Below are 27,901 nucleotides of genomic sequence, written 5' to 3'. Positions count from 1 at the left end.
CCAGCACCCCAAAAATGGGATCCCCCTGAATGGAGTTAACAGAAAACTGCTGTGCATTTGGGGCAAAATGTCTTGAGATTGGTGACATTTAAACTCCTGCAGATGTCACTGCAGCATCTGAAGACATATTATTGTGCCCTTTATCTCGCTCTTTAAACTTGACAGCGCTCAGTAGGAAGCCACACAATTGAGCAGAAAGCGCAGTACATACATTAGAAACGTGTTGCAGACACTCCGTGAGTTCAGTGACATAGCCCCACAAGGTTGTGATGAAAATGAAAAAAAAAATTTTTTAATTCTAAAAGTCAACTTAGGTGCTAGAAACTTTGACGCCAAGTGAAAAATGATGCTGACATTTCTCGTACATGGTTATAACTGCAGTGGCCCAGCTAATAGCTAACACAGAGAAACAACAGTGGAGGGTAACTATGGTTAAAATACTTTTAGAGTAACACAAAAATGTTAAATGGGCTATAAAATATAGTCGAGAGGTTTCCGTTTGTAAGAGAAAATAATTCCTTTGAGTATTAAGCCTATCTTTTGGTCACTGTTTTAGAAGCTGCCAGGCAAGCTGTTAAAACCCCAACATCAGCTCAAATCAATCAAGAATACAATTGCAAATGAGGCATGAGCCCCCCTGGAACTTTTGGAAAATTTAGTGGAATCACTTATTGATAAACACTGACCATATGTTAATAGAAAAAAATGGTTTGGAGGACAGACGTGGAGAATTAAAAGGCCTAAGGACATAAAGTGGATGCATATGTCTCAATGTAGTTAATTTTTTAACAATCTATGCGTGAAGTCATAAATGCATTAATACTAAGGCTGGCATTCGGGAAAAAGCACTGAGTCCACAGGACAGTTTGGAAGTCAGTGGCAGGGTGTATGGTCCCATGAGCATCTCCTAGGAGCATCTCCTAGGAGCATCTCCTAGGAGCCACGTACGGTCAATGCCTTGGAAGGAAGCACTCGTACTCGACTCTCCCCACATTCGTATCACCTCAGCTTACACGCCCAGTAGCTTAAGCCAGAAACCTGGGCGTGCACCGCTTTTGATACCTCTTGCTCCCAATCTAACCTGTTACATAGAACCAGTTGACTCTACCTCCTAAATTTATCTCTCATCTGACCACCTCTCTCTGTTACGTGTTTTTTCATAGCACTGCTCACCACTTGTTACGTGTAACCTTAAAAGTCCCATGTTGAAGCCCTAATGCTTGCTACCTCAGACTGTGATTATATGTGATAGGGCCCTCAAAGGAAGTAATTAAGTTAAAATAAGGCTGTTAGGATGGACTCTAGTCCAATCTGACTGGTGTCCTCACGAGAAGAGAAAATTTGGAAGCACAAAGATACATCAGGGTCACGCGTGCACACAGGAAAGACCGCGTGAGAACAGAGAGAAGTGCAGCCACCCACAAGCAAAGGAGAGCGGCCGTGGAAGAAAGCAAACCTGCCATCTTCATCTTGGACTTCCGGCCTCCAGAACTCTGAGGAAACACATTCCTGGGTAAGCCCCCCAGACTGTGCTATTTTGTTATGGCAGCCTTAGCAACCTCATATACCATCTGTTATCGACCATATAAGTACCTGATTGTCTGCTTCATTTTCAATCTCTTCCACTGCAGTGGAAGCCCATGAGAGCCGAGAAGGACTCTGTACCCCCATAAGCCCAGAACAGTGCCTGGCACAGAGATCCTGCTCAGTGAATACTGGTTGAATGATGGGTGGAGGTCTGTCCACCACCCTGCGCCAGCTCCTGGTCCAGTCTTCCATGACTCCAGAACTCTCTTCTTAATAGATCTTCTGACTTCTTCTCTATTCCCTTTCAACTCATTCTCCACAGAGCAGCCAATTAAATGAGATCAATTAAATTAAATCCCCAGCATAAATCCCTCCAGGGCCCCTCCCCCCACACACACTTAGATTAAAATCTAAACTGCTTTTGAGCTCCTGATGGCTCTCAGGGCCCTGGGTTGGATAGGCCCGGCTTCCCTCCCCACTCAGTGTTCGCTCAGACCATTCCCCCCGCACCCCTGATGCCCAGGATACTCTCACACTATCAGGCTGATTCCCACTGCAAACCCTCTGCACTTGCTGTTTCCTCTGCCTAGGATGCCCCCTCCCCCAAATCACTGTGCAGTAAACTCCTTCCTGTGACTCAGGCTCAGCTCAGATCACGTCTTCAAAGACATGTCCCCTGACCACTCTAAGAAGCCTTCCTGTATCCCAGTCGCTCACATTTATTATATTCATAGCACTTATCACTAAGTTACATTAGTGACTTAGTTAATAATATTACTTATTTAGTGTCTTTCCTCCCTCTGCCCCTCGGCTAAGTACACACCATGGAAACAAGGACCTAACCTTCCCTGTGTCCAGCAGGAGTTCTTGATACATAGCTGATCCTCAAAAATTCCCTTGTTGAGAGAAAGGGTAGATAAATACCAGGACTGGACATGGACCGAGCAGCGATCCTTGGAAGGAGCCTTTGCCAGGCCCTGCTCAACTCCACACGACTCATGAGCTGTGGCCAGATCTCTGAGGAGTGTAGGCACCGCCAGTAGCTACACATACAGCTAAATGGAATTTTTCCAATTCCAACCACTGTCACAGGGTCCTCACATTTTGATATCTGGGAAGTTTAAGCTTAAGCCGCCTAAGCATCGAGGTTGAACTCAGCCAAAGCACATTATGCAGGAACACAGCCAGGTCACACTTTCCTGCGTGACATCCCATGGCCCATTTGCTGGGTAACTGGCTCTCAGCAATTCCACAACCACGTAATGCACACTCCTCAGCGGGAGGCGTGCAGGGCTTGGGAGAATCCTAAATTCAGGAGCAGCCCCACTGATAGGGGCTTCCAAAAGGACCCGAGGGACTCGGAGGGTGGGAAGGCATCCCCATGCCTTCGAGAAGACCCTCTCCCCAGGAGATTTCTAGAGAAGGAAGCACGTGGCTGCAATGGCAAACCACAGGCAGTGCTTGGAGTCAAGGCAGAGCTTTTACCTTGAAGGGGGTTGAGGCTGGGACAAGAGGCAAGTGCGAGGTTGAACCTCCCGGTAGAAGTAAAACTTCTCATTGGAGCACAGAGTTCTGGGGTCTTGGGAGAGAGAGCCAAGCCAGACTCTCCTGGGAAAAGGCCAGCATCACCCACTAGAACGAGCAAGTGCGAGCATCAAGCTCAGGCTGAGAAGCAGGAACGCGGCTGCACGCAGCAAAGATGAGCGTCCTTTCTGGGGGCAGGATGTGTGTAGAGCTGGGGGAAGGGAAGACTAAGACTTGTTTCAGAGAGACGGCCTCAACACCGAGGGCTGGGCAGGGTGCAGTGTGTGGGGTAAGTGGACAACAGGGAGAACAAACGTGCCCCAACACCGCTGCCCAGTCTGAGGTCAAAGGTCATCCTCTAAAGGGCAGCTGATGGTGATTCCCAGGAACTGAGGGCAGAGAAGACCTAATCCTGGTGAGGACGAATCAGGTGCCTGCAGATCCACTACCCAAACCCTGAATAGGGGACCAGGGGGCATTTCTGGACCCTTGTCACATGAGGTCTGGTTCAGCAGAGACATGTGCCAGGCATAATTGAATGGACAGACCCATTTGAGAAAATCCCACAGACTCGGGCAGTAACTCAGAGGGCAGGGACCTTAAGCCACCAAGAGTAGTGGAGGGTCTAGCAGAATCTCATTCCTGAGATGCTGGCTGATTTCTGGAAAGGACGGTTCTCTCGCACAGACACCAAACACACTTATCTCAAATCCTGTCTTGCCCAAACCCCTTAGAACTTGTCCCAATTTCCTCCAGAGAAGGTGCTCTAAGACAATGAGTCCCGCTGTGGCTTTCTAGTGCCAGGGGGAGGAAGTGATGTTTAAGCCTCTGACAAATTCATTGCCGCAGGAAGTGGGAAGAGTCATTTCAATTAAAGCAACATGGATTGGACGGAAATGAGAATAGCCCCCAAATGGGAGGATGGAAAGGCATATAAGGACAGAGCACACGCCATCTCTTGAGGGACAGCAAACTGCACCACAGCCAATAGCATGACTCATGGCTAAAAGGAGGGAGCAGAGAGAGCCCTGGTAGGACTTGCCTGGCACCGGGTGGCTGCCAAGAAACTAACGAGAATCTCCAGTCTGCAGAACACTAACATACTAACAGGGCTGGCATCCCAACTGGCCCTCCTCAAGGTGCCATAATCACCATACACATCCCTTTGATTAGCTCCCCCACCAAATGTCACTAGATATGATGCCATCTCCACAACCTGCACCCAGGACTTGCCCCATCTGAGAGCTGGTGAACCTGGGAACCACAGCTCCGTGCTCAAACACATTCGAACATCTTAGACAAAACACAGCAAAGAGAGAAGTTCAAGGGGAAATTGGATGGGCATGGAGGGGTGGTATGCTTTTGAGGACTCTTGACACTGCACCCTAAACAGTGACCACTGTGAGACATCGCTCCCTACGCCTACACGGCGCTGACGAGGGTATTTAAAATTACTTTTAAAAAATTAATAGCTTTGGGGTACTTTTCCCGGTGAGTGAACAGGGTGCTAATTTGCTCAGTGTTTTGGTGGTGTTCTTTTTTAAGATAATTGCACGAGATGCCTACCCAAAGCCCTCTAATTCTTCCACTTCAGTAGTCTGAATCCCACTAATAAACAATCAGGGCTTTAGACTCCCTTCCTAACGGAGAGAGGTTCCAAAGAAGATGTCTTGCCCCTCTCCGCAAATTCCTATAGGTGCTGCCTATTGATCGGGCCGGCAAAATTATGGATTTATTCAGGACTGATTGCACCGAGCATGTAAGCACTTTCCAAGGATTTAAAAAACCAAGAGAGTGAGAGAGGTGTGTGAGCTGAATGAACAGGGGGGGATTGCAGCCTCCAAGCTACCCCGTCTGTCATGGAGCAAGGCTGTGTGAGGAGGAGGGGACGGACTTACTGCACGGATGAGCGAGGACCCGGACCTCGTCCACAGCGATGTAGCCAGGGTGACCTTTCAAAGAGACGGATTCAAATATCACCTGCAACACACAGGGTGGGAGTCAATGTCACAGAAGTGGTTGTAAGCACTCGTCATAGGAATCTGCCCAGCTCCAAAACCCTTTATGTTTCTGCTTCCCATCAGAACCACCCAAAGAGGCCTTCTGTTAGGTAAGGATGCTATCCTGGCAATCGACTTGGATTTTCAAAACAAGGTAGAAAGGTCACACTCCGGTGACTAGCAAAAGGGAGAATCAGCCACACGGAACATTTTTAATGGATTTCAGAAATAACGCTTGGATGCAGGGAAAACAACCCACACATGGCCTGGAGACCCCAATATGTACCGTTCTCATTGTTTCAAGTGAAGCACAGAGTGGAATAACTTCCTAATATTCCAACTTTCTTGGGAAGCATGCAGGAGAAGCTTACCTTTGAAGCTACCATAAGCCAAAGAGGGTTTATCCTGATTTGGTTCTACATCCCCAAGGAATATTTAATTTCTTAATAACACCTCTTGAAAATAAGCCCCATGCACAACTATCGGTATCTGGGAATCCAAGGGCAACACATTTTTTTAATTCTCTATTCTGACTCCCACCCAAACTGCTATTTGAGTAAAGATTTTACGACTCAGTTAACAGCTTTCTTTGTCACCCAACCTCTACCTTCATCTAGGAGATGTGACTATCTGGGCGGACATGACCCACCCCTTGACCTCCCTAATTCGAATGGCCTTATCTTCCTCTCAGCTTCAACCACAGACTCATACTTGTCCTTTCCCACTCCAGAAACTGGAAATTCCATCTTCCTATATTTTGGCACAGCCTCCAACTCCACATTCGTCTCCCAATTCACTCCTCTTAAAGCTGCGCCTCAGGCTCATGTGTACCCTGGACCTCAACTTCTCTGGGACCTTCCTGTATTCTCAACAAAGCTGGGGTCGCCCTGGCACCTTGACTAATCACCCACACCATTCTCACCTAAAGCCCAAATTCCTCTGCACGCTCATTTTAACGCTGGCAAGCCTATTGCAACACTGCCTTCTCCACTCCTGTAACCCATGCAAATGTTTCCTTTCCAACATCACCTACCCGAGCCCAGCAGATACCCACATCACATCTTCAAGAGGCAAGAGGACAAGAGAAGGACGGACTTCTAACTCTTACCCATCAACCTGATCCACACGGATTAGATCACTACACACAAATCATCGCCTCCTTTGTACAAGACCTACTGGCACTGTTGACCGCTACCCTGACTGCATTTCCCAGCTGCTTGATTCATCTCAACTCTCTCTCTCTATGGTGCACCTCCAAAGTGTTCCTTTGATCCCCGACTTTGACCTACGTACATGCTTGGGCTTCACTTACTCTTTAAAAGCTACACTTGGACAGCAGGTTCTTCTCTACTACCGTCCAGTTGTTTCAATTACATTTAAAATTCTCAGCAGTTTTATCTATACTCACTCTCAACGCTTCCTTACTTCCCACTGCAAAACTTCAACCCACCGTCATCTGGACTCTGCCCCCAACACCGCCCCCCCCCCTTCAAACTGCTCTCATGGCAGACGCCAATAATCTCTTAATTGTTAAACCCAACAGACATATTTCATTTGTATCTTGCTTTAAGAAGGAAGATAGTGCACTGTGGGCTCTATGCCTGGGTTCCAGTCCTGCCTGTACCACTAACAAACTAGTGTGTGACCTTGGGCAAGCTACCTTCCTGCTTTGTGTCTCGGTCTCCTCATCTGTGATTATAGTGGCTAGCTCATTGGGTCACGTTTCAGATTAAAGAGTGAATACACTACTTAGAACAATGTGGGGCTCATGGTAGGATCGCAATACATTTGCTATAATAATTATTAATACTTGACCTTTTCTTTTTTTTTACAATTATCCATGTTGATGTGTCTCCCTTTATGGGTCTATCTTCTATTTAGGCTCAGGTGATACTTCATTCTCATGACTTTTTTCATAAATCTGGCACTATTCTACCATAGATTTCTTTGTAAGTACATCTTCTCCTACACGCAGCCTTCAAATGTGGGCCTCCTCTACCCATTTGTCTTCTTTTGGTTTCTTTGCACACCTTCCTTATGTGGCTGCCAACTCATGGATAACCCCCAAACCCAGCTCTCCACTCCTCTAGACCTTTCATCTGAACACCAGTCTCACTTATCCAGCTCACAGATCTGAATTTTCCACCGAGATACCACCTAGATTCTCAAATGTAATCTGTATGTGACAGATCTGAGTGGCTTCCCTTTCAAACTATCTCCCTCATCGCCCGATGGGCCATCCTTCCTAAAATACGGACCTCGCTGAGTTGCACTATGACCCACCAAGTCATGGGAGATTGGGATTTGGGCATCTGTCTGGGCTTCTCCTTCTGCCTTGCTCCTCACATTTATTTTCTTTTTGATTCTGATTCTGTCTTCTTAGTATTTCTCAAATCTGCCCATGTCTTTCAAACTCTGCTATTAAGTGGAACCATATGGAGCAGCCATTTTGTAGGCCCAAACCAGATGAATATCAGAGCCACTGCTCTGGTTCACATGTTTATTGCTTTTTGTCTTTAGCACCTGGACAGCCTACAACATGGACCCTCTCCCTCCTGTCTTTTATTCCTCAGTTCAAGCTTGTGGATGGAATGTAAGGTGGGTGATGAGACCAACAGGAAAACCTCAGTGAGGAATCTCTGCGATCCACGTGGTCACTCCAGATTAGTGGATTCAGAGGTCCGTGGTCTCAGCAGAGCCCAGAGCTCTAACAGTCATAACAAGTGAGCAGGGAACTGGTGGAGAGGGTGGTGATGGCTTTAAGGAGACAGCTTCCTTGGTTGGTAAGATCTATCTCTAAGACAACATATGGCTGCCTGGGAATTATGTAAAGTGACTTGGGGATGACAGTTACACCAAACATAATGCAGCTGACACCAGCATGACCACCACTTTGGAAGAGGGGTTTACTAAGATAACAGGGTCCTTCAGAGAGAGTTAACAAACAAAATTGTGTAGAAATAAAAGTGTGATAGCTGCCTGATCCTGCAAAGGAGATAGTCAACAGAAGACTTTTCTAGAAAGAATCACATATCTATTTTTAATAATTCAAAGGAAACCAAAAGCAAAGTCCATGGGGGGAGGGAAGAAAATACATTTTAAAAGAAATAGCATAAAAGCATTCCAATTGTGTAATAAAAATGACAAAAGTAAGAAAAAATACTTGTGACAATAAATATAAATAGGTTAAAATAGGGAATGCTCTCAAACTGTTTCAATAGACAAAGTCTAATTGTATGCTATAAAATAAACACCTACAACAGAATGACTCAGTAACCTTAAGAAAAAGAACTTGAACAAAGGGAAATAATAGGGAAATGCAAATAAAAAGAAAACGGTTGTTATAAAAATAATGTTAAAGCATCAAAGTAGAATTTAAGCCAAAAGGAAAACAGAAACCATTAAGTGGACTAAAATGGTCATTTAAAAAAAATGCAGGAGTTGATAGATTTAAAAGGAGAAAATGATGGAAAAAAACAAACAGTAGTTATATTTTAAATAAAACCAGTTTATATTTATTTAACCCAAGTTTTAGATCCTGACCAAACAGGAAAAAAAAAATACATCTATCAAGTGTATATATATAAATTAAATAATAATGCAATTACTAAACATATGTTAATGAATATCAGGAATGGAATTTCTGTTCAAATGCTCATGCATTATTTACACAAAGATCATATAATAGGCTAAAGTACAATTTCAATAAATTCCTCAAAGAGGAAAAGATGTATGGGTTTAGAGCTGTACATTTTCTAACCAAATTCAGTAAAGCTAGAAATGAACGGCAAAAGCTTAAAAGTCAATTTCTTAAAATTGAAATATTATGTATTTCTCAAATACACAATACCTTCTTAATAACTATAATGTCAAAGTATGTTTTGTATGTTAACAAAAGTCTGAAACAAAATTAAAAGTCAAATGGCAAGTTGAGAACAATATCTGCTAATACATATACCAGTGAAAACGTAAACACCCTGTTTTGCATAAAGAATTCGTGAGACTTAACAAAATAAATAAACTCCCGAAAAGAAAAATTGGCAAGTGACCTCAGCAGGCATTTCACAACAGATGAAGCAAGAATAGTAATAATTTATGAATGCAATTTTTTTAAATGACTCTAGGGTATGGTAGATGAGTATTTTCTTCTTTATACTTTTCTGGATTTTCCAAATTTTCTGGAGTAAAAATAAGCTATTTTATATTTACAATAAAAATTAAATGCTTTATGGTACATATTGATATCTCTCTTTATGTTATGTTATCACTATGTCATGTCCCACTGTATAATTAGTGCCACTATAGCACCTATCACACCATATAGCAATAGCTTGTTCATGAATCATTTTATTCCCTAAACTCTAAACCCATTGGGAACAGGAACAGTGTATTCATTCATTCATTCATTCATTCATTCACTCATTTGTTCATTCAGCCTTTAAAGAGACCCTCCTCTGTATCAAAATTGAGACACGTGCTAGGGCAATAAAAGTGAAAAAGACAATTAAGGTCCTAGCTCGAATGAACTTCACATTCTAGTGAACGGAAATGGAAATTAAACAAATAAATATGTAAAATTAAACTCATTTTGTGATTGGCATAATGAAGGAAATAAATGGGATGTTGTGATTAAGAGTAACTATGCAGAGGGTCTATTTTACTTAGAGTGACCTGGAGAGAACTTTAAGGAGGTCATAATTAAGATGAGACCAGAAGGATGAAATTGGCCAGCCTAAGAAGAGGTGGAGGCGAGTGCAAAGGCCATGAGGCAGGAAAGAGCTCAGAGATAATCTGGGAACACAAGAAGGAGGCTGGGAAATAGTGACTGAGCGAGAGAGGCACAATGCAAGGCTGGAGTGTTGGGCAGCACACAGGCTACGTCCAGTTTCCTTTCGGCCATGTTAAGTTTGACATGGCAATTAAACATCTTAATGGATATGTTGAGTGGGAAGCTGGCATTACGTTTCTGGAGCTCATGGTTGATTTAGGAACCAGAGCTTAAAACGTGGTGGCTTCGGCATCGAGATGTCATTTAAAGCTACAGAACTAGACGAGGTCACCTTGGAAGACAAAGTAGATAGTTCAGAGAAGAAGGCTAGGGCCCAAGGCCAAGTGCTAAAAGCTCAATAGAGGTTGGGTTTGTTTTTTATGGTAGAAATTAAAATATGATTTTAAGTAGAGGGGAATGAATCAGGGAAATAGCACAAAATACAAGGGGTGAGAACTGATGAAATAAGATTCTAAAGTGGGCAGGAGACGATCGGGACACCAGGAGAAGGACTGATGTTCACCAGAAGGGACACCTCATCAACTAAAATTGCATGATGATAAAAATAATAAAGAGAAACAGGACCACAATAATAAAGGTCTACAACAGCGACCATTTATCATGTCGTCTTGATCTAGCCTCTCAACAGCCATAAGAGGTGGGACCAGCTGAATTACAAAGAATCTCAGAAAGGTGCCTGCTTCGGCAGCACCTAGACTAAAATTGGAACAATGCAGAGAAGATTAGCATGGCCCCTGCGCAAGGATGACACGCAAATGTATGAAGCGTTCCATAGTTTTAAGGGAAAAAATGCAGTTGATTATTGTCTATGGATAATAACCAGTTTTGCACCTGTTCGAAAATGTACTTTAGTATTTCTCATGGGTAACATGTGTGTGCTCTTTGAAACCTTCCTTTGAGCTGATTTTATCATCTTACTTGTTCCTTCATTAATTAACGAGTTAAAAAAAAAGTCTATTGTACATATTCAAAAAAAAAAAAATCCCAGAAAGGGAGCCAGACGTGCACTGATGCCGAGGCCCCAGTCTCCTGGTTCATGGCCATGCCCAGTACTGAACTTTGATGAAAAGCATCCCAACTCTCATTTAACCAAACACCTGGGTAAGCAGAATTCTGACTTGTTTTCCAGTTAATCAAAGTTTAACTTAATGAAATTCTTCTAACACTTTGACTGTTTCTCACATCACCACCCAGTATCTAATCTATATCATAATTACTCATAAATATTCCATGAATGAACACAAGGCTCATGATGGGAGAATGGATGCATGACAGTGAAACATACATTTGTTCACTGTTCTCTCTCCTTTCCTTTGCAGAAATAAGAATTCTATAATGCGACAGAGTATCTTTCATTCGTCAGAATTCGGGGAATGTTTTTGTAAAGCACGGGGTAGGTGAGACAGGTTTCTCAAACATGGGAGAGAAAGAAACAAAGGGAAGAATGTTCTGGTTTTCCATTAAGTGAGTTAATAATTCTAAAGTGTTTACAATACACAAGGTTAAGATACTGCTGTGTTACTAATACTATTGCTCTCTCTCCAGGGAGAGGGATGGGAAATGAGAGGGGAAACGCAGGGAATGGAGGCAGATCTGGGGAGAGGGAGAAACAATGCTCATGTACTATGTTCATGTACTATCCCCTGGAGCCCCTTCCCCAAGTTTCCCCTGAAGTTCCTACACTCAGCAGACTTTGCTGTGAGTCGTGACTGGTAGAAACGGGTAGAGGCTGGGCTTTGGGTCCACGTGGAGGGACACGGAAACAGAGGCACATGTGGTTGCAGGAGCCAAGGCAGGTGGAGAAGGTGGTGCAGAGAGAGTATGGAAGCATAGAGAAGAAACCATGACAGCCCACAGAATGCTTGATGAAGGCTCCAGTCTCACAGGGCATTGGCATTAGGGTCTACAGTATGTCTCCACCAACGGGCAGGCTCTGGATGCAGCTGAGAATAAAGCAGAACTGGGAAGATCCTCTCATCACCACCAGATTGCTCAGAGCAGAATGCTCATAAAATGTGCAGGAGCCAAGAGGGTCCAGTCCTTGGCACGCCACTCCAGAATTAGATTTAAAACAAAAAGTCATGCCAGCTGCCATGAAACAGGCCCATCAATGCCTGATGAGTGGAAGGTCAATAAAGCAGAGACAAGGCTGGATGTATCAGAAATAGTGCCAGGCAGTGCACTATTCTTCTTCAAAAAGGAAAGAAAAAGAAGGAAGGTCCATGATGGATGGGCTTGGACCTTCAAGGGCCTACCTGGACTCACCTGCTGAGGCAGGTCCCCTGAACACTGAACTCATGCAATGGGGTTAATACTCAGGCCCACATCCAAATTCCTGGGCCAGCTGCCTGTTTCCAGAAACAAGGGCCAAACCTGGGGACCCCAACACCAGGCACCAGAAAGGGACATCTCAAATGGTGGCTAGAATGTGCCACTGAATTATGAGATGGCATGCCCGTCATAGAGAAGCAATGGGTACCAGGGGAAAGTTGGCAGGGCCACCCTCTAGAAATCACATATAGTCCCAAAGTTCCAAACACCCCCTTAGCTACACTGCATACTTAAAACCCTGAATAGGAATCTTGCAATACAAATCATTACTAGGGTTCATGGTTCAAGTTTCTGACCATGTGATAGGACCTTCAAATGCAAGTCAGGCCTTGAGAAGCTTTTGTGAGAAGCCACAGGGCAGAGTGGCATGGGACACAATCAAAGAAATCAGGTTTGGCTGCAGAAAAACACTGCAGGGGCAACTCACAGAGAAGCAGCATTACCAGAGATGTTCAGACATCAAGAAAGATGGGAGGGTCCCCCTGAATTCTCACTGTTGACGCAAACAGAAAAGCAAGATAGAGATCTGTCTCATATGGTTCAGGTTCTCATATGGTTCTTATATGAAACAGCTGCAGCTCGACCCCTTGGGCCAGGTTCTTGGCCAACAAAATTCTGAGGAATATAGATCATCAGTTCCCATGCTCAGGTCGGAAGTTCCCCAGGAGACACCTGCAGCCTCAGGTGGAGGTGATCACCCCATCAACGCGCTGCTGGCATGGGGTCTTTGGCCAGGAAGACCCCCCCTCCCCCAGTACCTAGCCAGCTCCAGGTCCTGAGGACAGATGCCACAGGGGACAAAGTGATGCCAGGACTCTCTACGATCGAGGGACCTGTCCAGGTGTTCTGAAGAGAGGGAGAATGGTCATTTGCAAGCCAAGCATACGCACAAGGAAACTCAAAACAAGGCCCTTGAGGAATCAGCCAGGGATGGGAGAAGAGGCAGAGGAGTGAGCAAAGAATTGTGGAGGCTACTCTAACACTGTCTGTTTACAGGGAACAGGGCAGGCAGGAAGCAGGCCTTCATCTCAGTGATTCTCCGTGCCAGTGTATGGAGCTGGGGCCCCGGGGTTCAGGGACTGGAACAGAAGGCCTCGGCTGGGAACCCCAACTTCTTGGCAGGACATTCTTCAACCCCAAGGCTGCCATGTAGATCTACTGCCAACTGCACCTGCTCCAGTGCATGGAACCGGTGGGCATCCTGGAGGTGGAGGGAGGGAGCTTGCATGGAAAGACACAAACATCTTCCTGAGCGTGAGCTGCTGGGCAAAGCCAGGAAGTAATTTCTCAAGAGAGGCTCAGAGATGCGTCACCCTCACTGTCTGCGTGTTTGGGGGGAGGGTGTGGCGATGTCAGGGACCTGGCATGTGAGCCTTACCTTCTGCAGTCCTTCCACAGAGAATTGGTAGTGCAAAAATGTCAGAGGGCTGCAAACATTTTCTCCAAAGATAAGAGACAGGAAAATGTGGGCTCACCAGAACTCCTCTTAGGAAGAGGACCGTATATATTTTCGTGGGGAGGGACGGCGTAGGGTGAAATCAGGAGAGACACTTTCCCACACCAGCCCAGGAGGCCTGCAGAAGACAAGATGGGGGGTTTGGTGCTGAGCAGAGAGGGGTGGGCGGATGAGACAGTAAACAGGGTGGAGTTTGAAGGGTGGGAGAATGACCTTCTCCCTGTCCTGTGTCCTCCTGAATTGTGCGTGGCGTTACTAATCCTACAGAATGCTCGATGCCAGAGGAATTCCTGAGAAAGGGCCACAAGTCCAGTTGAATCCAAGTCAGGGGAGTCCCCAATGGCAAGGGGTCTACAGCGCAATTACAAGTGCTGAAGCAAAGGTAATTTCACCTAGGCAGGTGACAGAAAACAGAGTGAGCGAGTGGCTGCAAAACTCATTTCAAAGCCCTCTTATTTTTTAAAATCTTGGGATGGAAAAGTTCAGAATCATGAAAAACAGGAAACAGAATGACCATCACCTGGAAAGAGGCAGCCCGCTGTAGCGGCATTTGATAAGCCCCTGCTCTCCTGCGAGATGGCCGGTGGGGGAGGGGGATGGCAGAGGGACATTCTCATCCCAGGCCCTGCTGAAAGCCTGGTGCCAGGAAGCCCACTAATAAGAAAGATAAAATTTCCCTGTTTATTATGGAGCTAAAAGTCAATTTTAGGACTGTGAAATATGACTTTAATAAATGAATACATAAGCCACCAGGACCTGAAGACCAGCTCCGCAGAAGACCAAAATTGTATTTAGTCCACAGATTCATACATGTAGGACCAGAGCCTGGGGTCTGGGGAAATTTAAAATCCATTTTGTGAGTGTCCTTGAATCTCCTGATATGTCCCTTCTTCTCCACCCCCCAGACGTGTGTGTGTGTGTGTGTGTGTGTGTGTGTGTGTGTGTGTGTCACACACATCTCTTTTAAGCTGCTGCTCTCAGCGCACTAGTGGCTTTGTCACCACAAAGCTCAGAGCAGAGGAAATGTAATGTCATGTAATAATGGTGCTGTAGTCGCGAACAAGTTGGAAATCAGAAAATTCTCCCAGATGAGGCTGCGGGTCACAGGGCTGGCTCAGAGCTCACCAAGGACAACTCGACCACACTGGGTATTCCTTGAAAAAAACAAATCACAAAAAACACAAAGGACTCCTTCCTCCTTCCTCTTTTTCTGTTCTTCCCTCTCTTCTTCCTTCCTTCCAACAATTACTGAGGCCCGCTGACAGCCTGACATGGTGTCATATACAGAGGGAGCCAAAAAAAAATGTACACACATTTTAAGAAAGGAAAAAAACTGTGTTAAAATTGTAATACTCCATGTATACAAAGAATGAACAATGAATACAAGACATGTGTCTACATTCTTTTGGCACCCCTGGTATATGCCATCTCATTTAACCAACAGACGAACGCTTCCTTGGACCCACCTTCCCCTGCTCTTTATGAATGAGAGAACTGTGATTCAAAATGACGAGATGCAGCCAACATTTCACAGGGAGTAAGCAGAAGGTTCTCAGAACAAGCTATTTTCCGTACAGGTGGGAAACTGAACTTGGAGCCAGAGGACCTAGACCTCAATGTACCAATAATATCCCCTCCTCTGGAGCACAGGACCTGTAGAAACCCACACAGTGGTTACTACACAGATAAACAAGAGGCAGCATGCTCACCAACGAGCTGGGACCTGGGAATGTCCAAGAAATAGCACTTGTCTCCCTACTCCCCATCAAAGAGTATGGCCAATAGCAGGACTGTCCCTCTCTTGGATCACTTTTCCTGCCCATTATACTTGTATCTGTGGTCTCATCCTACTCCCCTTTGCATCAGGCCCTAGGGAAGGGGTTTCTAATTGGAATCCAAAGGCCTTCCTGGAGGTATCCATGGTTACAGAGACACTTGGCATTTATAGCCATACAGGGGGAGAGTCTTGGGATGGGGGCGTCTGGTTCTGGTCCCAGCTTTGCCAGTGACTTGCTGTGTGCTCTTGGACTTCACTGTCCATCTCTGTCCATCTCCTATATCAGAGTTCGGCAAGCTATGGCCTGGAGCTCAAATCTAGCCCGCCCCTTGTTTTTGTCCATCAAGTTTTATTGGAACACAGCTACATCCGTTCATTTACATATTGTCTGTGGCTGCTTTCATGATGCATCTCAAAGGACCGTACATACCATGGATGTTGAACTGAAGGGTGTCTAAGAAGCTCCCGGCCACTAACCTTGCCGCCCTCAGCTCTGTCTTCTGCTCCAGACTTCAGAGAAATTTCTCCAAAGTGCAGATCTGACTACGGCACCTTCTTACTTAAAGTTTTTTCAACAGTGGGCATAGGGATTAACCACAAAGGGATTTTATTGGGGTGATGAAAATATGCTAAAATTGGTTTATGATGATGATTGCACAAATCAGTAGCTTTACTAAAAAATCATTGGATCACACACTTAAAATAAGTAGATTTGATGACATGTAGATTGTACCTTAATAATGCTGTTTTCAAAAAAAACAACTTTCAACAGCCCCAGGCCAAGGTGAACCAGAGTTGTGTCTTCCAAGCACTCTCAGTGGGCTGGTGCCAGCCTGGGCCTGTATGTCAGCAGTCCACAATGAGATACGTAGGGAACGCGAGAGAGGTGTTTAGAAACTGCTACAGCAATGTGGCATTGCTTTGACACTTTTATTGCCATTTATAAAAGTAGCGGTCCACAGTGAGTCGAGGGGGGAACCTGTCTGTCACCACAGTTTGAGTAGCACTGCTCTAGACTAGAGAATAAATGGAATCTCCTTAGCCTCCATTGAAAGCCCCCAGGACCTACATGTCCCTACATTCTTAGCTCCTTTTGCAACCTACCCCTAACTGACTTAGAGATTCCAAACTTTGCCAAAATCTCCGTCACTCCTTCAGCCTGGCCTGCCGTACCCCTGCCAACTCAAATGCCTCTGTCTTCCCTTCTCGATAATTATTTATTCACCCTACGAGACTCAGGCTATCTGTCATCTCCTCTTAGAAGCCACCCCGGTTGCCTTCCCCTCAAATATCTCTTCAAAGGGGTGATTTTTGACGAGTTATCTCCTCTCTCTGAAACTCAACTTTTTTGCCTGTAAAACAGGGATACTATTAGCATCTTCCTCTTCAGATGATAGTATCTCCCTCTTGAATTATTTTATAAAAGGCTTCATGTCTATGTCCCTCCGGCATCCTGGGGAGCCCACATGCACCCCGCTATACAGTAATTGTTTATTTATATATCCGTCTCCTCCTCCAGATCATGAGTTCCAGGGAGGCAGGGGCTGTGCTGGATGGCCCCTTATCCACAGGGCCTGGCTAGGAGGAGCAGCTCAGTAAACACGAGCTGAGTGAGTGAGTGAGTGAGTGAGTGAGTGAGTGAGTGAGTGTGTGAGTGAGTGTGTGAGTGTGTGAGTGAGTGAGTGAGTGAGTGAGTGTGTGAGTGAGTGAGTAAATGAAGTCCTTTCTCAACAACTCTTGGCAGACAAGAGGTATATAGATTAATTTTTAAAAAAAATCAAACCATGGTAAAACATCATACCTGGTAGAAATGTGGCCAGAAGGTGCTGATGGCAAGCTCTGCCTTCACCCAGCCCTCGGTGACGACCCCAGACACATTCCAGACGGGGTTCCCTTGGGGACCGCCATTCACCTTCACATAGACATTCAAGGCTCCTGGGCTGGACCTGTCGCGGCTGGAGAAGTAGTAATGGAAATCGATGCAGTGCGTATCATTCTCCTTCAGGGTGGGCAGGAGAAGGTGGGCCTTCTGGCCAGAGGCCCTGCCGGAGCTGTTCACCATCATGAAGGATCCTGGCGATCCACAAAGGGGGCGGGAAGTGGACAAGGAGAGAGAAAGGAAAATCCTGCTCAACATCAGTCATACCCATAAACACGGTGGCTAGAAATCAAGTCACCCCGGGAGGGTGTGTGTGATCCTGTGGAAATCCCACCTCCTCTCCACCTGAGTACCCTCTTCTGCAACTAAGTAGAGAATAGTGGGGAATAAACAAACAAACAAAAAACCTATTCAACAAGGCAGTTTTAAGAATGAAGAGATGGTAACACGTACGATGTATTTCTACAAAGTAGACAGGCTACAAACATTTACAGAAGGAACAGAATGTCCAATAGATCCTGAAGGAAGCACTGAACAAAAACCCAGGAATTTAATTAAACTGCAACCTCCATGGGTGAAATGAGGGGAACTATAACCTCACGCAAGCTTGGGCCGTCTCAGGGGAAAGAGCACCTCAGCAATACGGGAGATGTCATCGTCCCAGTATATTCCACCTGGAGCCTTGCATTCGGTGCAGGGAATATATCAGAGGAGGGCATAGAAAAAGTAGAATAGATTCAGGTAAGCAAGGAAGGCCCTGAAAAAATGTGAGAACCCACTGGAAGATATTCAGCCTGAAATGGTGGGTAATACTAAGCACTTAAGGAATGCCAGTGTGATGCCAGTGTCTTATTTATACCTTATTCCATGCGATCTGCAGAGTGACTCTGGGAGACAGAGAATTTTCATTATATGTGAAGATTGAGTGACTTGCCCTGGGCCACTCAGACAGGGACGGATGATACCCAGATTCTCTCCAACCTCCAAGTTGACGCTGTTATTACTATTTGCAGAAAACATGACTACTCTTCTCAAGCCTTAGCAAGGCTGTCTCCTAGGAAGGAAGTGAGCCTCTCTGGAGTTGCTTTGACCGGTTAAATGGTTGTTTCTAAATCGTCACGCCTCCCTGGATCTATGTCCTTGGCCTCTGGCTTTGTGGTTCCTCCCACAAGAGGCAGAGGGTGTGTCCCCGTCCTGTGACTTTGGACTGCAGTTGCTTTGGTCAACAGGATGCTAACAGAAAGATTCAAGCAGAGACTTGAAGCCGGCGAGCCTCCCTGGGCTTGCCTTCTTGTACAACTGCCCAGTAGCTGCTACACCCCAGGTAGCTGCTGCCCCTTTCAGTGTAGGATCCAGAGCAGACCCACGTGGAGGGGAACTGAGCGTAACTGACAGTGAAGAACCAAGCTATGCCACCCACGCAGCTAGGAGCACAGCCAAGGGGCCCCCACGCCCAACCTAGATCAGTAGAACCACACGCGATGCTCAGATCGTGAGCATGCGAAAAACACTTAGTGCTGTTCACCACTGAGTTTCCTCCTACTTTGTTAGGCAGCATTATTGTGGCAAGAGCTACATGGATAAAGGTGACCGAGAGGGCAGACTTGTGAAAGAAACCACCAAAAGGCACATTTCAGCTCTAAAGACCTTTGACAAGTCGAGCTGATGCAAAATGGGATTGACTGCCAGAGACAAAGTGAGTCCCCCATCACTGCACGTGGCTAAACAGAGCCTGGACAAATTGAGACGTCTAGGGAAATGTCATGATGGGCTGTGAGGGCCGCGCTCTGTGACTGAAAGTCCTCTGATTCTATGAAATAAATTGCATCATAAAACATAGTAGATAAACTCAGATGATTCTGGGAGGAATATTCCCACCTACAAAACCACTGTTGCTTTGAAATCTAATTTTACCCACTAAAATCTTCAATTCAGAATGAAACCTTAAGACGATTTACCCTCCACCAAGACGAGCCACGATAGCTATAAGTTGCCTCATTCTTTCACCTTTGGTACCAAAAAGACTAGCAGCTGCCAGCTAATACACGCTGGGAAATCTGTATCTTGTTGGGCTTCTGGAAGGTTCTAGTCATTCACAGCCCGTCTCCTCTGAGATCTGAATGAATTTAAAAATAGGCACAGGAGAGAGGTAGAGTTCAAAAGCTCCACTCTATTATCCCCAAAGCTGGATTCGAGAAAGTAACTTGGACTTGAGGCCAAATTAGGCTTCCTGCATTTTCTTCCCCGAACCAGCACGCAGAGCAACTGGGTGGTCAGGGACTCCCTCGTTCTGTCTCCACCCAGACCACTAAGGCCAGAGCTATCCTTAAGGGATGGCCACGTAGGGCGATTGGGTGGGCTCATCCCCAAAATATGCCACCAAGAAGCAAGGTGACAAGCACAGCAACTTGAACCAGTGGCTGTGAGACTTCCGCCATCCCACCGATCAGAAAACTCACCCACCTCCTGGAATAGAAGTCACTTGAAAGTGGAGTTAAGGTGACATCTTCCCCCATCTTGCTTCCAAGAGAGTAACATTTCCTAGTGTATGGCTTGGCAGTAACACAGCGTCAGTGGGCAGATGTCCCTTGTTGGCTGTTATCACTAGTCATCACAGCCTCCCAGTGAGGCAGCAAGGAAGAAACCATTGCAGGGGGAAACTGAGGCACAGAGTGAAGACTGAGCTAGCATCCACACCGATATCTGCCTGCTGGCCTACATCCCACAGGGTTCCAGGAGGTTCCCCTGGGACAGATGAGTGATGACCCACAAGCCCCCCAGAGCTCGAGTGCCTGCCCCTGCCACAGAGGAGTGGCACACCTCCAGGTAGGGAAGGCAGCCTGAGAAGCAGGCAGTGCCTGGCTCTCTCCACCCAGAATCCACGATGCCCCATGGACATTTCAGCTCCTGTCCTTCGGCCCGTTCACACCAGGCTGTGTACGAGTCCACATCACAGAGAGTCGAGCTACCAGCTCAGGTTCCCCCTTCTGTCCATCCTAGCTGCAGTGGTGAGGCAAGGCTCACCGAGGAGGTGGCACCATGTACCGTCCATCACTCCCTTCAATCCAGACATACTAGCCATTGTGTCGCCCCCATGACTGTGACAGAGGGGGCTGCCTTTCCCTGACGACAGAGCTGGTTGGAGTGCTTGGCCCTCCGTCGACTCTCCACGGAGCCGAAGCTGCTGGCTGATCAACAGCTGTCCTCTTTACTCTGGGCACATAGCTGGACTACGTTCCCCAACCTCCTTTTATAGCGTGGTGGGGCCTGCACCTGGGTTCTAGCCACGGGGTCCTAAGGACGAAATGTGCCACTTCCAGGCATGGTCCATAAAAGCTGCCTCTCTCTACCCTCCCCGTCCCCGACCCCCGCTGCTCTATCTTCCTTTATCGTCTCTCTCAAAAGATGGTCCTTGGACCAGCAGCCTCAGCACCACCTGGGAGCCTGTAAGAAATGCAGAACCTCAGTCCCACCCCAGACCTAATGAAACAGAATCTGCTTTTTATCAAGATCCTCAGGGGGTATGAAGTATGCACATTAAGGTGTGAGGATTACCACTCCACTGCCTTCCCACCCACCAGCCGCAAGCACAGGCTCCCAAGAGCCGACGTGACAGCAGAGCCTCAACAAGAGGAGCTCGTTTCCCTCAACAGCCATGACCATGAGAAAGGTCACCCACCTACATGTCAGACCTTTAGTAAACAAGGAATAAACTATCACTGGGTTAGGAAGCCATTCAAAGTCCGACATTTATTTCCGCACGTAGCATTGTCGTTATTGTTTGGGCACCCCCATAGAGCCTCTACGTCCTACAAGTTCCTTTATTTAGGGAGATGAGTCATGGTAGCGACCAAGCAAAGCTGGAGGACGCTCCAAATAGGAGCATCAGTAAGAGCAGTGACCCTGGGTAAAAAGATGCAGAAAACCAGAAGAGAATAAAAAGAATGGACTCTAAGAATGAGTCCTGGAGAAGGAAAGGAACGTCTTAGACCTTCCTAAAGAAAATCTGTGTCTTAAGTGGGCCAGAGTTGGGATGGGTCAAGGTCACAGATGTTCACACCACCCCATTGGCGCCTAATGTCAATTTGTGTAACTTAATATGCACCCTCTGGCCCTTTGACTAGACAGAAAGGTATGTGTTTTGGTGCAAGGTTCAGACAGGCAGACCAGACAACTGAAAAAAATAATTTATTTTTTTTTTAAATGATGGCCGCCCACCCAGCCTACCCCCAAAAGAGGAAAGGGTACACTCAACTGAGTGTTTGAAGGAGAGTATGGTGTAAAAAGCAAAATGTGGGGTCAGATTATTTGACTCCCCATCTGGACAGAAAAAAGAAGATTTGGGGCTAGCCCTGGGGCAGGTCCACCTTTCAGCAGTGGAAGCGCATCAGGGCTGCTGGCCAATGTCACCATCACGGTCACACATTACTCCTCAGATCCCACCAACCATGGTGGCTGCTCGCTCTCAGGCCACCCTCCAAGTTAATCAGACTAATGACATAGAGTGGGCATTTGCCCCATGGTTTGGCTACTCAATATATGAATTCCCTTCCTGTGCTTGGGGAACCCCCCAATTGTTGAAGCACAGCCCATCTTCTTCTGTGGAACTGGAAAAGGCCAGATGCCCTCTTTCCCAGCCTCCTCTGCAGCTGAGACTCAGCCACACCACCTGGGCTCCACTGTGCAGGTGCCCCCAACCACAACTTCTGAACCCGGAGCTAGTAACTAAATGAACCAGGGCTCGGTGAACCACGGACTGTGTAGAGGAGGCAGCAGCTGTGGAGGAAGGTGTCTCCAAGATGCAGCCATCGTTGGACCGAGCAGCAAATGTGGCCTCACTGGAGTGGCACACGGCCATGAATACAAGACACAGGGCAGGGGCGGTGAACCCAACCAGGGTAGGTGGACATCTTCCAGGCTTGGGCTAAGCGGAAATAGAATTTGAATAACGAATAGAAGTGAAACCTCACTAGCCAATGAGCATATTATGATCCCTGGCAGTGGGATGTGACCAGCTCTAAGCCCCCACCTGCACCTGCAGGAACTCCGGCTCCTAGCAATACTCCCTGTGCATCCTCCAAAGTCCCCAGGGCACCTTACGAGTAATTAAAGATGGCAACGCCATTGCTCCCACTGCACTTGCAGGCACAGATTCCTCATACGCCCTTGACATCAGCTATGGGGGTTTCAATGACTGGGCAGGTCCTTGTGAGTGTCTGTCTGCTCTGGGACACACTCAGGGGACACACGACAGAACTGCTTTGACCCCAAAGTCAACAAGTTTCAAAAGCCAGCTCTGTGTGCAAACTCCCATGGTGTTTCTTCCTCCTCCATCAAGGGGCCACACTCAGCACCTGACCCCTACCTTCAGGGCTGAATTCTACTTGGCATCTTCCTTTGTGATGGATGTTCTCCCCCATCCATGGCCTTGCAGTCAATCCCTGCAACAGCCCCCACCCCCCGACCCCCAGTGTGCAGGACACACCTGACTATTGTGTCCTGACCGCACAGGGCTCACTTCTGTCTCTCCCAACACCCCTTTCCCCAGGAATATCCTCAGCCATGTCAGGTTGGTCTACATCAGCGGATATAAATAGACACGAGGGGGTCCATAGCTGAACTCCACACATCAGAATGGGTGAGCCTCTCCCTTCTCCCAGTCAGGATCCCCTACACGTGTGTGTGCCTGGTGGTAATTTGGGAGGGCATTTCCAATAGAAGAAACAGCATGTGTAAAGGCACAGCGGCAGGAAGCTGTGGCACCCAGCAAGTGCAGCATCTTATAGGAGGGTGGGACCCAGCCTCCTCTAACCCCCTCCACATCTAGCCCAGCCCCCAGAGATCTAACCATCGCCTCCAGACAGGAAGAAGCCATATCTCTGGGTTGAGCATAGGTCTGTCGCTTTAGAGATTGTTCAGGAGTGAAGCCCTCATATATCAGCAACTCTGTGGGGCCCTCTTTGATCAACAGGTTAGCTTAATTAATATCATCCTGGGTCTGTCAGTTTCCTGGAGATCAAAAATGAGCCAGTCATTACGCCAAGATCAGTCAGAAACAAGAAAGAGGAAGATTGTAAATACATTTCCCCCCCTCCCAAATCCACTGACGTGATAAGGAACATAAAACAGCATTAGTTTCTCATAGTTATTATACATAGCACTGAAAACTGTTGAATTAAACCAGGAAGTACTCTCTGGCTGGCCATAAATTTTGCATTTTTCCTCCTTCGTGCATAATAATGCCTTGATAAGCGCCCCATTATTGATGTGTCTGCAACACAGATCCCCTTTTTGGAGGCAAAACGCTTCTCCGTAGCAGATGGCGGCTATTGTGTTTACACATGAGCACCTCACGACTGCAGTTCCTCACGTTGGCAGTAAAAAGAAAGCCCAAATTGAGTTTTCAATGGCTTTGCACATTGTTCATTAAGATTACATGAGGGTGCTCTGGTGCCTGGCAGCTGAGCGCCCGGAGCTCCTAGAGCTCAGAGCCGTCCCTGCAGACAGGTGGCCCCGCCAACTTCCAGTGCCAGGACCTACGTGAAGGGAGTAGATGGCAGCGGGGACCCAAATGCTGCCTGCAGCCAAGGCAGCTGTGGTGGCATAGAATAAGGCTTGGTTTGCAATCAAGAAAACTGGGTTTCAGTCCTATTTCTGTCATTTCTTAGTTGTGTGACTTTGAACAAGTCAGTAAAACTCTCTGTGCCCTTAATGTGCTCATCCATAAAATGGGTTAATGAAAGCTATACATCAAAGGTTTTTTTGTTGTTTGCCTGTTTTCACTGAATATTAAATGAAACACTGGACTTGATTCAATAAATGTTAATTTCATAATAAAGAGCCAGCTGCAGATGACAGTGGGCCTGATGCAATTCATAACATGTGTAATGTTATTAATGTTTATTGAGAACTTAGGACCATCTTTTAGCATCCCAGTGAGGTGGTACCATGCTATTCCTGTTTTAAAGCAAGGAACTCTGAAGCAGAGAGAGGGAAAGTCTTCTGCCTACACAGTCCTTACTCACTCCATGGTACGCAGAATAATGGCTTGAAGATGTTCCCAACCTAACCTGTGGAACCTGTGAATATGTCACCTACAGGGCAGAGGGGATTAAGGTTGCAGATGGAATTATGGTTGATAATCAGATGTGATGGGGAGATTATTCTGGACAAGAGAGGCAGAATCAGAGAGGGATTTGAAGATGCTATGCTGCTGGCTTTGAAGAGAGAGACAGGAGCCATGAACCAAGGAATTCAGGAGGCCTCTAAACGTTAGAAAAGGCAAGAAAACAGATTCTCCCCTAGAGCTGCCAGAAAGGACCGCAGCCCTCCTGACACCTTGACTTTAGCCCCGTGTGACCTAGTTAGGACTTCTGACATCCAGAACTGTAAGACTAAAAAAATGTGTGCTATTTTCAGCCACTACGTTTGTGATAATATGTTACAGCAGCAATAGGAAACTAATACACACTCCAGACTCCCGCACTTCTGGGTTTTTCTCAGGTGATGAGACCCACACTGCCCAGCCCAGGTGTGGTCCTTCACTAGACTATTTAAACAGCAGTTACTCTTGGTGACTTTCACTAATGCCCACAGAACAGTTACTTCTGCATCGCTGACCATATACATACCTCTATTATAGCTATTCTGGACAAGGCCTAATTTTAAAGTCCAGAAAGATAATGTTTAGTTGTCCAGTCACAATAAAAGGGTAGGGGGCATAAAAATGTCAAAAGACACAATGCACCATAAAGTAAGAAAATATATGTGGAAGAGAAGCACAGAGGTTTACGAGTATCATGAAAACTAATAATCATTCAGTTAATCACATAAACATAACAATTTACCAATAGCCAGACTAGCAAACATAACATTCAACATTACCCATGTTATCAATAAAAGCGATCTAATTGTCAGGTGTCAAGAAAAAGCAAAGAAATTTGCTCCTTCTCTAATAAACCAGAAAATGGGGAGGGAAGGAGGGAGGGATTAATTACAGTTTAATGGATACATAATAGCTATTTAAAACAAGGAAAATACATCCTGAAGTTTCAAAGGAACTAAACACAGTGAACATTCTGTCAGAGTCAGTCTGTGTGAGTAATAAGGAACTATTTCTGTAATCATTCATTCAGACCAATAAGTTGGGGTTGAAGTATTCCATATGCAGATGTGTTAAGGTGATTCTCCCCAAAACAGCTATCTGATCATCCATGTGGGTGTGGATAATGTAGTTTTAAAAACAGAATTACACCCAGGTGACTGGATTGGAAGGTGGTGCTGGAAGAGGCTGTATGTGTGGGCCTATTCCCCCCGGGCCGGCCAGGTTCCTGGGCTGCCTACACTCCTTCCCTACGCCTGAAAAGAGGAAAAGAAAAAGGAAGAGAGAAAGACGGAGAGAGAAAAGAGAAGGAAGGGAGGAAGAAGTAAGGAAAGAAAAAGCAAAAGAATAGACACAAAGGAAGATGGGGGGGAGAGAAGACAGAAGGAGGCGAGGAAGGAAGACAGGAAAAGCGAGTTGGTGAAGCCTGAGAAATGAAATGCAGGTGAGGAAAGGAACACTGAGCAGAGAGGGAGGAGAGGAGAGGGAAGAGATGACAGAGACAAGCAGAATAAAATCTAAACCATGTACAACCCTTAACTACTTCTCATCGCCTGCACTCCCCAAGCAAAATCAAAAAATTTCACAGGACAGTCTCCTCCTTTTCAACCTCACAATCATCTTGAGATAAAAACAGACCCAGGTAAAACGCTGTAGGGCACAGTGGGACCTGTGTTCTCCCGTTTATAACTTCATAACTCACTTCCCCCAACATCTCCGTGTAATATCTCAACATCCCAGGAGGAAAAAAATAAATGCTACCGTGTTTCCCCAAAAATAGCCCCAGTTAAGATCGTTAGCCAGACAGACGCATTTGGTACGTTATGACGATGTTTCCGAAGATGACATGACTGTATTTGAGTAAATGTAGATTGTTGTACGTGAAAAAATAAGACATCCCCTGAAAATAAGCCCTAATGCATCTTTTGGAGTAAAAATTAATATAAGACTCCGTCTTATTTTCGGGGAAATATGGTATAAGTTCCAGTCTTATTTGGGGGGAAACATGGTATTGAAGGAAAAACAATGGAACCCAACACAATGCAATGAGAACTCTGCTACATAAGTAGTGAAATGGAAGGCTGTGTTCCCACTGCTCTTTGCCGTGGGAGATATCAAAACAATTTTGGCAAGGTCAAGACAGAACTGAAGGGCAGGTCATGTGCACCAGTTGTAATCGCGTGGTGCCTCTGGGAGTAAGGAATCCTCTGTTTCTTCACCTGTAAAATCGCTGGACAGGTAGCGCTTCTAACGTGCCTCGAGCTAGAGACGTCTATGGTTCCAAGACTTCATAGCCACAGCTAGTGGTGAGTGAGATGCCAGGATTGGCTTGAATTTTCTACCTAGGCTCCTTCTGGAGAAAGGGTGAAGGAGGAGAGACCTTTTTCTTGGGGCCTTGTTCCTGGAGAAACACAGTCATTTTCGTGTGTCCACAGTGTTCCTTTCCCTCATTAGTCACAACTGCTCGTTGATAACAGCAACACAGCAAACACATACTGTCACATTTGACCAACATTCATTCATTTCATTCTAATTTTAAGCCTGTGAGGTAGTCGCTGTTACCATTCTTCTCTTACAAATGAGACAACGGAGGCACAGAGAGGTTAGGTAACTTTCCCAAGGCCACACAGCTAGGAACAGAGCCAAAATTCAAACCCAGAAGATTCTAATCATCATTTAGCTCTTAGCCTCCACATCACAAGTAGGCATATTGTATTTGGTGGCAAGGCATGATCACGCACTCCCCGGGTTGGGCTGGCCTGGTCCTGGGGAACTGGTGCAATTAGGAAAAGAGACAAAGAGTGGGAGGAAAGAACATAAATGAAATCAATCGTCAAGCTGCTGCCATATTAAGAGTCAAGAGAATAACAAGGCTTGCCAGGAACATTTGCAGACCCCAAATTGTTCTTGACATTCATTGGGCTGAGCCCTTTGCTTCTGCAGCTCTAAATCTCTAAATTGAAATGACATGGAACTAAAATATATATACATATATACATTTTTTTTGAATCTCCAAACTCTTCACACATCCGTTGGCATGATAATATTTTGATTAGTTACACTTATGCTCCAATTACACTCACAGAATGTTCAACTGTGTCTTATATATAGCATGTTTGCTCTGCTTCATGAAAAATACTGGATTATTCCCTCGTATATTTGCAATGGGAAAAGACACACTTGGAATTGGGGGGTGGGGGGGAGGCAAAACAAAGAGATGACTAAGCCTGTTAAAATAGTGCTGTCTTGCCTTCACATTACTAAATTGGGTCACTGCTATTATTTCCCAAGCTTTAAAATACTAGGGCTTGGAGGTATTAAAATCTACCTTCCCTTCACCTGACACCTTTATCTTCCATAACAACTGGGTCTTACTCTGAAAGCAACCCGACCATGTACCCACTGAGTGAAGAGGTCAACAGTGGGAAAGATTTGTGTTGTGCTTTTTTTCCTGGAGAGGGTGTCCATCTATTCCTCAAAAAGACCCTTAACCCTGTTCATAGTAAATGAATAAAT

The 27,901-nt window shown here is 46.0% G+C and overlaps 1 protein-coding gene and 1 long non-coding RNA gene across 19 annotated transcripts in view; one reads left to right on the top strand and one right to left on the bottom strand.

The window, feature by feature from the left end:
- PTPRT (protein tyrosine phosphatase receptor type T) overlaps positions 1–27,901 on the bottom strand; it is a 1,016,018-nt gene that overhangs the window by 600,821 nt on the left and 387,296 nt on the right. For all 18 annotated transcript variants that reach the window (XM_074318312.1, XM_074318303.1, XM_074318302.1 and 15 more), the window contains exons 3-4: positions 17,206–17,477; positions 4,950–5,031 (exon numbers count right to left, since the gene is read on the bottom strand). In XM_074318312.1, coding sequence (XP_074174413.1) covers positions 4,950–5,031; positions 17,206–17,477 — 354 coding nt within the window. The remainder of the gene's footprint in view (positions 1–4,949; positions 5,032–17,205; positions 17,478–27,901) is intronic.
- LOC109456570 (U6 spliceosomal RNA) lies at positions 10,513–10,619 on the top strand. The gene has a single exon (XR_002138892.2). It is a non-coding gene; the product is annotated as a U6 spliceosomal RNA (long non-coding RNA).

This window comes from Rhinolophus sinicus, linkage group LG13 (genome assembly GCF_036562045.2).
Source record: "Rhinolophus sinicus isolate RSC01 linkage group LG13, ASM3656204v1, whole genome shotgun sequence".
NCBI lineage: Eukaryota > Metazoa > Chordata > Mammalia > Chiroptera > Rhinolophidae > Rhinolophus > Rhinolophus sinicus.
This window is presented reverse-complemented; position numbering and strand designations above follow the sequence as displayed.